General features: G+C 46.6%; 1 protein-coding gene and 1 non-coding gene across 2 annotated transcripts in view; one reads left to right on the top strand and one right to left on the bottom strand.

Annotated features, from left to right (window-relative positions):
* SEPTIN14 (septin 14) overlaps positions 1–6,702 on the top strand; it is a 33,616-nt gene extending 26,914 nt beyond the window's left edge. Inside the window, exons 9-10 of the mRNA XM_075528552.1 lie at positions 2,383–2,515; positions 6,065–6,702. Of these exons, the coding sequence (XP_075384667.1) occupies positions 2,383–2,515; positions 6,065–6,253 (322 nt within the window). The 3' untranslated portion in view covers positions 6,254–6,702. The remainder of the gene's footprint in view (positions 1–2,382; positions 2,516–6,064) is intronic.
* On the bottom strand, positions 4,848–4,954 carry LOC142423548 (U6 spliceosomal RNA). Its single transcript, XR_012779178.1, has one exon. It is a non-coding gene; the product is annotated as a U6 spliceosomal RNA (small nuclear RNA).
* Positions 6,703–12,566: the final 5,864 nt, after the last annotated feature.

The following is a 12,566-nucleotide window of genomic DNA, read 5'->3' on the forward strand; positions in this document are numbered from 1 at the left end:
AAATGTTTATCTGAGAGGGGAGAAAGACTTTATTTTGTATTTATGTGAAACACACTCAGGAGGGGTTTCAGAATTCGAGTCCTCTCTGTATGCTATTAGGGTTGGTGCAGTTCAATGTCACGGTGACCCCACATCCGACAGCCCCAAACATTGCCTGGTCCTGCATCCTTCCCATGGCCGCTGTGGCTCTGGCAGTGCAACCCATAGGGTTTTCGCTGGCTGATGTTTTGGGAACTAGATCACCAGGCTTTCTCCCATCTGAGTCTGCAAGCTCTGCGCTGAAACCTGTCCCGTGTCACCACAACAGGCAAGCCCTCATGGACAGGCCATAAACCAGGTCTCCCACTGGCAAGGGGGAATTCTACCTCTAACGTGCCACTCTCCCCACACTTTCTTATGTGTTCTACATAGACCCGGAGCCCTGGTGGTGTAGTGGTCACTTGTTGAGCTGTGATCTGCAAGGTCGGCAGTTCAAAACTACCAGTCACTCCTCGGCTTTCTACTCCCATTTACCATTGCAGTCTCAAAAACTCACAGGGACAGTTCTACTCTGCCCTGTATGGTCACTCAGTCGACAGCAGCTCCGTGTCAGTGAGTTTGGTTTTGGACTTGGGTTTGGACACGTCTGGTGGTGTTAGACTGAAGCCCGAGGTTGCTAATGGAAAGGCCACCACTTGGAACCCACTCAGCGACTTCATGGTAGAAAGACCTGGTGACCAGCTTCCTTAAAGATTATAGCCAGATAAAATCCACAATCAAAGGAAGGAATGGTATCGGAGCTTGAATGGTGAACACTGGGTTTGCAGAAGGCTAAGATTGACAATGGAAACCCAAAATCCATATGCAGGTCCCCGCATGGATCAAGCCTCTGGTGAATCGCTCCAAACCTCATCTGGAGATGAGGGCGGCTTTGTTATCCGAGAGCATTGGAAAGTCAGTGGTGGCTGATGTAGTTAGACTAAAATGCAATAACCTTATCACTTGACCTCCTCCCTATAGTTTTCTCTGCTTTCCCTTCGAGGGTTTTCTTTGTTTTGCCTAGTCATTGTTCTTAGGTTTTCTGTTTGTTTGTTGCTCGCTTCCTGTTTGTCTTTTGCATGCTGTTCTCTATTTGGCATCTAGCATAGGTCGGTCTGTGGAGACAGTAACCGGATCGGTAACTGCCCAGGGGCGTCCTAAAGATGGGAAATGGGAGCTGACAATAATCAGTACGAGAAGAAAATGTTCTGAAATTGACTGTGGTGACGATTGCACGAGTCTTTTGAATATGGTTGAATATTGTATGAATGTGAAGTATGTGCCAAGGAAACCGGTTTTTAAAAGATTATCGCCTAAATTCCCTGAGTGAAAGTTCTACTTTGTCACGTAGGTTGGCTTTGGGCCAATACTGATGGACTGCTCCCAACAGCCACAGAAGAAGACGACAAATAACTCACTGCTAGCAAGTCAATTCCAACTCCTAGCAACCTGCTAAGACAGAACTTGCCCTGTGGGTTTTTGAGACTGTCAATCTTTGCAGGAGTAGAAAGCCTCATCTTTCTCTCTCGCAGTGGTTGGTGGTTTTGAACTCTTGGCCTTGTGGTTGGCAGCCCTACATGTAACCTACTACGCCACCAGGACTCCTAACAACAGCACGGATGCTATTATTTTTAAATATAGCACCTTCTTTACTTTTCCTTTTTTTCGGAATGACAGTTTTTATTTCCATTACATCATAGCGCACCTTACTCTCTGAAAAGTTCTATGTGTTTTGTTAGGGGCCCAGGTGGTGGTGTTGGGAAAGTGTTAGACTGCTAACCACCCGCTGCTCTGCTCCTGTAAAGATTTCCAGCCTCCAGGCCCTAAGGGAAGTTACTAAGAGTTACAATTCAATGGCAGCTGTTTAAAAGAAACATTTTTTTAATGTTTTGTTGCTATACATGAGTGAATATTAGTGAATGTCCTTATATGACCTAATATACAATACAGGAATCCTGGTAGATCAAAACCATCAGTGATGTGTTGGGCTGCTAACCACATGACCAGCAGTTTGAAACCACCAGACACGTCTTGGGAGAAAGAGGAGGCTTTCCACTCCTAAAGAGTTACATGCTCAGCAACTCACAGGGGCAGTTCTGCTCTGTCCTGTCGGGTCGCTGCCAGTTGGAATCGATGCAGTGCCAGGGAGTTTGGGGTTTTAACTTTTTTTAAAGATCATTTTATTGGGGGTTCTTACAGCTCATATAACATCCCATACATCCATTGTATCAAGCATCTTTGTACATCTGTCGCCATCATTTTCTAACATTGACTGTTTGAGCCCTTGGTACCAGCTCCTCTCTACTCAATATTTGTGCATGACTTTTAGCAGTTTAACACGAGAGTCATGGGATACCGTTTCAGCTTTCAAGAGGTCTACGGAGCCAAAAGACAGGAGTTCTCCGAGCAGTGCCAGAGGGAGGAGGAGCGGCTAAAACAGAGGTTTGTGCAGCGGATCAAGGAGAAAGAAGCTGAATTTAAAGAAGCCGAGAAAGAGGTTTGTTAACACTGCTGCCCTGATGTCATTGGCTTCCCTCTGGGTGTCCTGTTAACCTCCATTTTCCGTGGCCCCTTTCTTTCCTCCCCAAAGGAGACATCCTTCTCTAGAGATTGGTCTTCCTCATGGCCTATCCAGAGAGCGTCTGCGCCTCCTGAGTGAGATTGGAGCGCCGCCACGAGTCACTGCAGACTCCATGGCCACTAACTGCAGTGACATGCATCTGGGGAGTTTAGTAACTTGAACAGTTTAGTTGAGCCACTTCTATAGGCTACGTGCTGTCCTTCAGAATGTAGCCATTTAATGTGTAGTTCAATGTAGTTTTGAATACAGCCTTTAGAAATATTATAGCAAAAAAAAAGATATTATAGCATTTTTTTTTCTCGAGCACTCGTTGTTGTTGTTGGTAAGTGTCATCAAGTCTGTTCGACCCACAGTGACCTCGTGCACAACAGAACGGAACACTGCCCGGTCCTGGGCCATTCTCACAGTTGTCCCTCTGGATGTCTTCTGACCCGAGAGGTCCATCCTCTGGTACCATCGCCTCCGACAATGTGCCGCTTCCGCCCATCAGGCTTTCAGCCTCTGACAAAGTCACGAAGCCACGCATGAGGTGGTCGGTGCCTCCTTCCACCTCTACAGCGGGGAGCTGAGTCCTTCTCCACTGTCTGTCCTTAGTCTGGGAGCTCTGCTGAAATGTGTCCACTTTGGGTGCCCCTGCTGCTCTTTGAAGTACCAGCGACATCGCTTCCGGCATCACAGCAGTGCACAAGCCAGCGCGGTACAACAAACTGACAAGCGGTGGACAGTGCTTGCAGATATGGCTGTTTAGCGCCTGGCAGGGAATTTTGTAAAACACCTTTATAATTTTTACGATCATATGGAGTCTAATCTATTTTTGCTGTTATTCTACCCGGTCTGTCGTGACTCACGGTGACCTTGCAGGACAGAGTAGAGCTGCCCCTGTTGGCCATGGCATCAGCTTGACAGGAGTAGGTAGCCAGGGCCTTTCTCACCTGGAACCGCTGGTGGGTTCGAACCGTGGACATTTTGGCTAGCAGTCAAGCACTTTAACCATTGAGCCGCCATCCAAACCAAAAACCCAAACTCGCTGCCATCAAGTGGATTCGACTCGAAGTAACCCAATGGGACAAACCCCCCTGGGACAACCACCCCCCCCCGGTGGTTTCTGAGGCTCTAAATCTTTACAGGAGCAGAAAGCATCTTTCCCCCTCAGAGGGGCTGGTGGTTTCAAACCGCTGACCTTCCCGTTAACAGCCCCACTCATAGCCCGCTCTGCCACCAGGGCTTCTCTGTGCTGCCACAGAAAGTTAAATTTCATAGCAAACTCAAGCTCTTCACTTCCAGGGAGAGCCATGCTGGCCTTACCTGAGGAAACACCCTTCACCTTTATGAATCCATCTTTTGAGCGACAGCACTTAGGTCGTGCTAGGCAGAAGAGCCATGGAGGTGCGCTGGTTACGTGTGGGGTTGTTAACCACAAGGCCAGCAGTTCAAAATCACCAGCCTCTCCATGAGAGAAAAACAAGGCCTTCTACGCCCGTAAAGAGTTACAGTCCAAAACAAAAAAATCGAAACAAAAGAGTTTCGGTCTCGGAAACCCAAGGGACAGTTCTACTTCATCTTATAGGGTCTCTATGAGTCACAGACACCACGTGATGGCAACAAGGTGGTTGTTGTTGCTTTGTTTTTTGAGGCAGGGGAAAGACCTGGCTCTTTGTCCTGTGAAGATGACAGCTGAAGAAGCACAGGGAGGTGCCACGAGTCAGCATTGCCTGGTGGGCACCCAGCCACAGCCAAGGCATCGATGGCAGGACATTAAGACAGGAAGGCACAGCTCCCGCAGGCGTGACGTTCCCGGGGGGCAGCTGGTGGTTTCCAACGGAGGACCCTGTGGCTAGCAGTCCCAAGGCATCACCCATGATGCCACCAGGGCTCCGCACAAAAGATTAGATAGCCATTTAAAACCATGACATTAAATTAATAGACGATCACTATCCTAACCATTTGGATGTCGTTCACAATAATTAGTACTTTTATCCTGTGCTGAACGTATCTTGTTGTTGCTGCTAATCATTAGGTGTTATTGGGTGAGTAGCTTCTGACTCTGAGTGACCCCGGCCACCGCAGCACAGAACACCGCCTGTCGGGGGCCAGCCTCACTGTTGTTCTCACAGTTGAGGCCAAGGTTGCAGCCCCGGTGTCCATCCACCTGGCCCAGGGCCTTCCTTTTCTTGCTGCCCCTCTTACATTACACAGATTTATTTAGTACTTTAAAAAACCTTTATAATTATCTTATGATTATTATTTTTTAAATATGGGATGCTTCACATATTTATGCATCATCCTTGCGCGGGGGCCATGCTAATCTTCTCAGTACCGTTCCAATTTTAGTGTATGTGCTGCTGAAGTGAGCACTCCGGTTTCAGTTTTAAAACAGCCTAATTCTCGTCCTATCGGGAGAACAGCGAGGCTCTCTATGCCTGTAGAACGGCAGTCTTGTGGACCCACAGGAGCAGTTCCACCCTGTCTCACAGGGTTGGTGGGAGTCAGATTGGGCTCCGGGGCAGTGAGTGGCTAATTCTCATACCATACGATTCCATTAAATATATTTTTAAAAATATATTTTAAAGAGCTGTGCATTAAAAAAAAAGTATTGTGAATTAAGGGCTTGCATATCAGATTGTCATTTTGGCATTCAACAACTTCGACAGCTCATCAAACCTCCCCGTGGCGCGCTCCATCCTCCCTGCTCGTCAATAGTCTTCAGGTCGTGCTCTGTGTAGATCTCTGGGCTCTGCTATGTTGGATTCAAGCATTTTTGTCTGGGAACTTGTTTACAAATACAATCACTTGGGAATTCTGCAGCTGAACGCCACAGGGACCTTTAAGATGGTTGCTAACACCGAGCTGTACTGTTGAGGCTCAGGCGTCTGACTGCTAACCGGGGGGAAATGACAGATACATACCTGGGGATGTGACACCGCCCTGTGCCACTGGTCACAACCGCAGACAGGACGTCCCCGATGACGAATGCGTTCCTGCCTAGGTCTGATCAGTACATCAGTCAGAGCAGTGAGCTATGGTTTCTGTCTAACGTCAGCTAGAGAAATGTCTGCCTAGTATGACGGGGCCTCAAACAATGTGTGGGGAGATTCCAGGTGCAAGGAAACATCTTTAGCTTAATCATGCAATAATCATAATGTTTTGATGGGTGTTACTAGGATGGCGTACGGGTCATGTGTTGGGCTGCAATCCGAAAGGCCCGAAGTTCCAAACCACCAGCCACTCCCATAAACGGTTAAAGTCTTGCAAACCTACAAGAGCAGTTCTACCCTGTCCTATGGGGTCGCAGGAGTTGGCATCGCCTGGATGGCAGTGAGTTGAGCTCGGTTGAGAACCCGGCGTGGTGGCGGGTGTGCCTTGAGCTTGTAATACAAATGGCTGTCCCCTGGCTGGTTGGTGGCGACCTTGTGCCTCAGTCAATCTGGCTCTTGGTAACAGGGACGTCCTGCATTTGTGTCCCAGCTGCAGGATGAATTTGAGCATCTGAAGCGAATCCAGCAAGAGAAGACAAAGAAGCTGGACGAAGAGAGGAGACAACTGGAAGAAGAAATCATCGAGTTCTACAAGATGAAAGCAGACTTTGAATCCCAGCAGGCCCAGCAGGCCCAGCAGGCCAGCAACCTGAAGAAGGACAAGGAGCGGAAGAAGTAGCCCTCCTCCCATCCTGCCAGAGCCAGAGCCCCTTGCTCCCCGTCCCCCTTCCTGGCGGGCTCTGCTCCCAGCACTTAGCTCCGCGTTGGTCATTTTGATTCTTTTTGTAAAAGGCTGTGGGCTGGCTGTACATCTTTCCAAACTAGAACATGAGCTCCTGGAGGGCAGGCACCTGGTGCCCCCGCACCCCCACCCTACCCTCCTGTCACTGCTCTCTCTTAGCACTGAAACCAAAACCTCCACACTCTAAACTCACTGCCATTGAGCTGATGCCGACTCACAGTGACCCTATAGGACAGGGTAAAACGGCCCTCGTGTGAATTTCTCAGTGTGTCACTTTTTACAGCAGCGATTCTCAACCCCTGTGGGGGTCGAACAACCCTTTCACAGGGGTCACCCGATTCATTAGAGTAGCAACATTACAGTTATGAAGTAGCAATGAAAATAATGTTATGGGGGGGAGCGGGGAGGGAGGGGGAAAAAAAGAGGACCTGATGCAAAGGGCTTAAGTGGAGAGCAAATGCTTTGAAAATGATTAGGGCAAAGAATGTACAGATGTGCTTTATACAATTGATGTATGTACATGTATGGATTGTGATAAGAGTTGTATGAGCCCCTAATAAAATGTAAAAAAAAAAAAGAAAATAATGTTATGGTTGGGGGCGGGTCACCACAATATGAGGAACTGTGCTAAAGGGTTGTGACATTAGGAAGGTTGAGAACCACTGCTTTACAGGAATGGAAAGCACCATTGTTGTTTTTTTCTCCCAAGGAGTGGCTGGTGGTTTTGATCTGTTCACCTTGTAGTTGGCAGCTCAATGCATCATGACTCCGGCACCAGGGCTCCTAACCAAAATACTAGCACTAAACTTAAACACCAAACCAAACTCACTGCCAATGAGTCAATGTCTACTCGCAGCGCCACTTTAGGGCAGAGTAGAACCGCCCCTATGGGTTGTCAGTCTTTATGGAAGCAGAAAGCCTCATCTTTCTCCCAGGGAGCGGCTGGTAGTTTTGAACTGATGACTTTGACGTTAGCCATCCAAGTTGCTACCCACTACACCACAGGGCTCCTTAGAAACAAAGCTGGTATGCAATAAGTTGTTCCAAAATTAGGAGGGAAAATCAAAGAAAGTACCTTAAATAAAAACTTGCTGTGGAGTTGACCGTGGCTCCTGACTGCCCACTGTGTCTCAGAGTGGAACTGTGCTCCAGAGAGTTTCTTTCTTTTTTCACTCTATAGCTATGGCTGTTTATTCAATAGGCAGGGCTTACAAAAATAAAATAAAATATATCATCTTTTTGGGGACTTGTACATCTCTTATCACAATCCATCCATCCATCCATTGTGTCAAGCACATTTGTACATTTGTTGCCATCATCATTCTCAAAACATTTTCTTTCTACTTGAGCCCTTGGAATCAGCAACTCATTTTTCCCCTTCCCTCCCCCACTCTCCCTCATGAATCCTTGATAATTTATAAATTATTATTTTCTCACTGACCAATGTCTCCTTTCACCCACTTTTCTGTTCCGTCTCCCAGGGAGGGGGTTATAGGTAGATCATTGTGATCAGTTCCCTCTTTCTCCCCCTCACCTTCCCCTTACCCTCCTGATATCGCTACTCTCAATATTGATCCTGAGGGGTTTATCTGTCCTGGATTCCCTGTGTTTCCAGCTCTTATCTGTATCAGTGTACATGCTCTGGTCTAACCGGATTTGTAGGGTAGAATTGAGGTCCTGATAGTGGCGGGGGGGCGGGAGGGGGATATTAAAGAACCAGAGGAAAGTTGTCTGTTTCATTGGTGCTATACTGCACCCTGACTGGCTCATCTCCTCCCCATGACCCTTCTGTAAGGAGATGTCTAATTGCCTACAGATGGGCTTTGGGTCTCCACTCCACACTCGCCTTCATTCACAATGATTTGATTTTTTGTTCTGGGTCTTTGATGCCTGATACCTTGTGTTAGTGTGGGTAGACTAGAAACACAAATTCATAAACATGCATATGTGTATAAGGGAGAGGTTTATATACAGACGAATTGAACATTGAGAAAACATCCCAACCCAGTCCAGTCCAAGGCCATGAGTCTGATATTAGCCCATATGTCTTATACCAGTCTATAAAATCCTCTTCAGACTCACGAAGCACATGCAATGAAGCCAAGTGCAGGATGATCACAAGCCAGTGGGTAGAAAATCTTTGGGTCCAGTGGTGTTGTAAGCATCTCAGTACTGGCAGGGGTCTTTCTGTGGCTTCTCCGGCTTCCGAGGTCTGGTTACGTCCTTGTGGCTTGTCTTCTGCAATGTCTCCCAGAGAGTAGCAGAGAGAGAGAGAGAGAGAGAGAGAGAGAGAGAGAGAGGTGTCTTCCACCTCCAAGGAGGAAGTACCAGATTTCTCAGAATTCTCAGGAGAAGGCCATGCCCACACAGAAGTCTCATTGGTATCTCCAGATTGACAGCCTAGACTCCACCCCTACACTCTTAATCCTTAAATTAACACCAGATTAGGTGATTACCACATACCTGATCCTCATGATCACATGATCGCACAGGCTGGTGTGCTTCTTCCATGTGGGCTTAGTTGCTTCTCAACTAAATGGCTGCTTGTTTATCTTCAAACCTTTAAGACTCTAGACACTGTATCTTTTGATAGCCGGGCACCCTCAGCTTTCTTCACCACATTGCTTATGCACCCATTTTGTCTTCAGCGATTGCATCGGGAAGGTGAGTATCAAGGAATGCCAGGTTAATAGAACAAAGTGTTCTTGAATTGAGGGAGTACTTGAGTAGAGGTCCAATGTCCATGTGCTACCTTAATACTAAACTTATAAATATATGTACATGGATCTATTTTCCAATTGTCATATATATATATTTACATATGTACATGCCTGTATTTAGATCTCTGTAAATGCCCTTTGCCTCCTAGCTCTTTCCTCTATTTCCTTTTACTTTCCTCTTGTCCCACCATCATGCTCAGCCTTCATTCAGGTTTCAGTATCCTCTCGGTTACGTTGCCCTTGATCGAGCCCTACTAGGCCTCTTACAACCTCCTTGCCTTCAGTTTTAAATCATTTGTTGTTTCGTTGTCCCTGGGCTTGTTAACACCCACTTCCTTTCCCCCACCTTCCCCTCACCTGTGTCTCCCCAGAACCCAGAACCGTCAGTATGTTGTTTTCACCCTGGATTATTTATCCCACCTATTTAATTTAGATAGACACGCAGAGACAATAATATACACACAAAAGAGACAGAATAAAACAAAGCAACAAAAGAAAACAAAACAACAACAAAAGCAATGATTTAAAATAAGAAAAGCCTATAAATAGTCCTAGGTCTGTTTGTTGACCTTTAGAAGTGTTTTCTGGTTGAGTCTGATGGGGTGTCCCACATTGGCCCCAAAGTCTGTTTTTGGCATTTCCTTGGGACTTCCATGCTTTGCTCCCCTTGCTGTTCTGTTGTACACCTTTAGTATTTTGTGTTGGTGTGGTGGGGACAGATCAGGCACAATTCCCTCATGGGGGACAACGGTGTCTCCAGTGTTGTCCCCTGTAGTGCTATGGGTCAGTGAGGGACGTCGTGTCTCCTCTGGTGCCGGCCCTTAGATCCTCTCCATGCACTGGCTGTTCTGAGCAGTAATATCATCCTCAGGGCTTGGTCAGAGAGTTTCAACGGTTGGTTCTCCAGAACCACTTTCTAGGTGCCTCAGGGTGGGCCCGAACCACCAACTTATAAGGGCAGTGGAGTGCAATCATCCTTTGCACCATCCCGGGTCTCCACAGTGTAAAGAGGGTTGGTTAGCTAGGGAAAGGGAGCCTGGTGGTACAGCGATTAAGTGCTGGGCTGCTATGCAGAAAGTCTGTGGGAGAAAGCAATGTTGGTCCACTGCTGTCGAGATGACAGTCCGGAAACCCCCTGGGGCAGTCCTGCTCTGTCCTACAGGGTCGCTGTGTGTTGCATATAATAACACCAACAGCAAGAGTCCTTCCCTTTTTAATGAGTCCAGCTCTCTGTCTCATGTCACCAAAGAGAGAGAGTGGTGCCGTCATCGTCCATGTCATAGGATGTAGCCATCTCTAGGACATCAGGACAGAGTTACTCGCTCTGAACATATTTGTGAAAAATATCTCAGCACATGGAACTATTGCTTCTTGGGAAAATTTTACATGGAAAGTGTGGGGAAGGGAAGGAAACCCACTATGGTTTTTATATGCTGGTTGATCCCGTTATAAAAAGCCAAACCAACGTAGCGTAGTGGTCATACATTGGGTTGCTAACTGCAAGGTCAGCAGTTCGAAACCACCAGCTGCTCTATGGGTGATAGCTGAGACTGTCTACTCCCTCCCATACAGAGTTCCAGCTTTGGGAACCCCAGGTGCAGTTTTGCTCTGGCCTGTAGAGTTGCTATGAAACCACAGTGTAGATTGTATAATTTCTGGAAAGAAAGGAGGGAGTCTGCCATGTACACTTGAAGGGAAGCTCTGCCCCGAGCGGGGCCTTTGCTTCATCCACGGATGTGTCCAGGCTTAGGCCCAGAGCAGAGCCTGGCACAGAGTTGGCATCCAGTCATAAGCTGACCAAATGAACCTGATGAGACAATGTTCACTGCACTGCATGCAGAAGGATCCCTGGTGGCACAGCGAACCACACTGCACTGCTAACTGAAGGCCAGGGATTTGAACCCACCACCTACACCATGGGAGGAGGCTGTGGCCGTGTGCTGTAGCGCTTTACAACCTCGGAAACCCTGGGGAGCAGTTCTACTTTGTCTCCTTATAAGGTCACTGGAGTTAAAATCAGCTTGGAAGCAGTGTTTTTCCACTTATTAAATGTCTGAATATTATAGCTCACCACACTGACCATTACGACGTGGCCGTTGCTGTTCACTCCGTCCAGTTGCTCCTGAGTCATGGTGACCTCATGCACAATGGAACAAGTCACTGCCGGGCCCTGTCCCTTGTCCGCAATGTGTTGTGGGCGGGACCATTGTGACCCATAGGATTCTTATTGGTTGGCTTTCAGAAATCGATCATCAGATCTTTCTTCCTGGTCTCTTGTGATCTGGATGTTCTGTTGTGGGAAACGAACCCTGAGGGAAATGTGATGGGACTCTATTCCCTAACTCACAACAGAAGGAATCTGGAAAGCTGGTATTCCACAGTACGAAAACCTCCACTTTGGTAAGTTAGAGGTAAAGTCCAAGTACATTGTCCTGCTTTTAAAATCATTTCCACAGATTCTCCTGTGCTGCCTTAAAGTGAGTACATAGTCGATTACCGGTACATCTCCCTATGGAAGCAGACATGATCCTTTTGTTCTCTCTTCCCACAGTGACACCCAACTTCCCATGTACCTTCCCCCAATGCAGGTATTAGGGTCCTCACCTGTGAGCTCAGGGACCTTAATGTAGATACCACCCGCCTTTTGTAATGCATGTAACTACTGAATATGCATGTCTTAAGGCTACCTATAAATATCCCAAGATAGTAAAGACTCTTTGACTTCTCCCAGTTCCACGTAGTCCATCAAGAGGAGCTGAGGTGAGCATGCTACCATAAAATGTATCTGACTTCTTTATTCTTTTTCCTACCTTTCTTACCCTCTATGACTCTACTGTCATCTTTATAGATTACCGCTGTGCACATGCACCTTCTGGCCCTTCAGTTGTTGGAGGCTGGTTTCCTCCGACACTCTGTTGACCTAAGGGTGGTGTCTGCACAGAGCGGCACTGACAGAACTGAACCCAGACCAGGTTTTCTACACGGAAGTGGGAAATTGAACCACCAATGTCCCCATTTGAAGAAAAGCAATGGACGTTATTATTGCTTTTCCACATGCTGGTGAATTATACTACTGTTTTTGTTCTTAATCTAGTGTTATTAAAATCGGGCTCCCAAGGTTACAAAAATATTTACCATGTAAAAATGATTACTCTATTGCACTGGAGAAGTGTGTTTTTAAGCAATAACATAGAGTTTTATAAAGCTCAGAAAAGTTCACCTTAAAGAAAAGTTTTTTGTTTTTTTCCTTTTCTTTCCGAGGTCAAAAAGAAAGATCTCATCCAGTAATATAAGGCATACATTTTCTCTTTCACTGAAAGCTTTACAAAAGCAGTGTTTGTTTCACATATCGATTTTTAAGTGTAGAATGATTTTGTTTTCTTTTGCAGATTCAGTTTCATGTAAAATACAGGCTCCAGATTTATGTAGCACATGAAGCTTTAGTAAATCAGAAGTATGACAGATTCATAGGTAGGCTTTGCTTTCCTTTGCAATTTTTATTTGCTAGACTATTTTATGTTATTGTAAAT

Source organism: Tenrec ecaudatus, chromosome 12, assembly GCF_050624435.1.
Source record: "Tenrec ecaudatus isolate mTenEca1 chromosome 12, mTenEca1.hap1, whole genome shotgun sequence".
Taxonomy (NCBI): domain Eukaryota; kingdom Metazoa; phylum Chordata; class Mammalia; order Afrosoricida; family Tenrecidae; genus Tenrec; species Tenrec ecaudatus.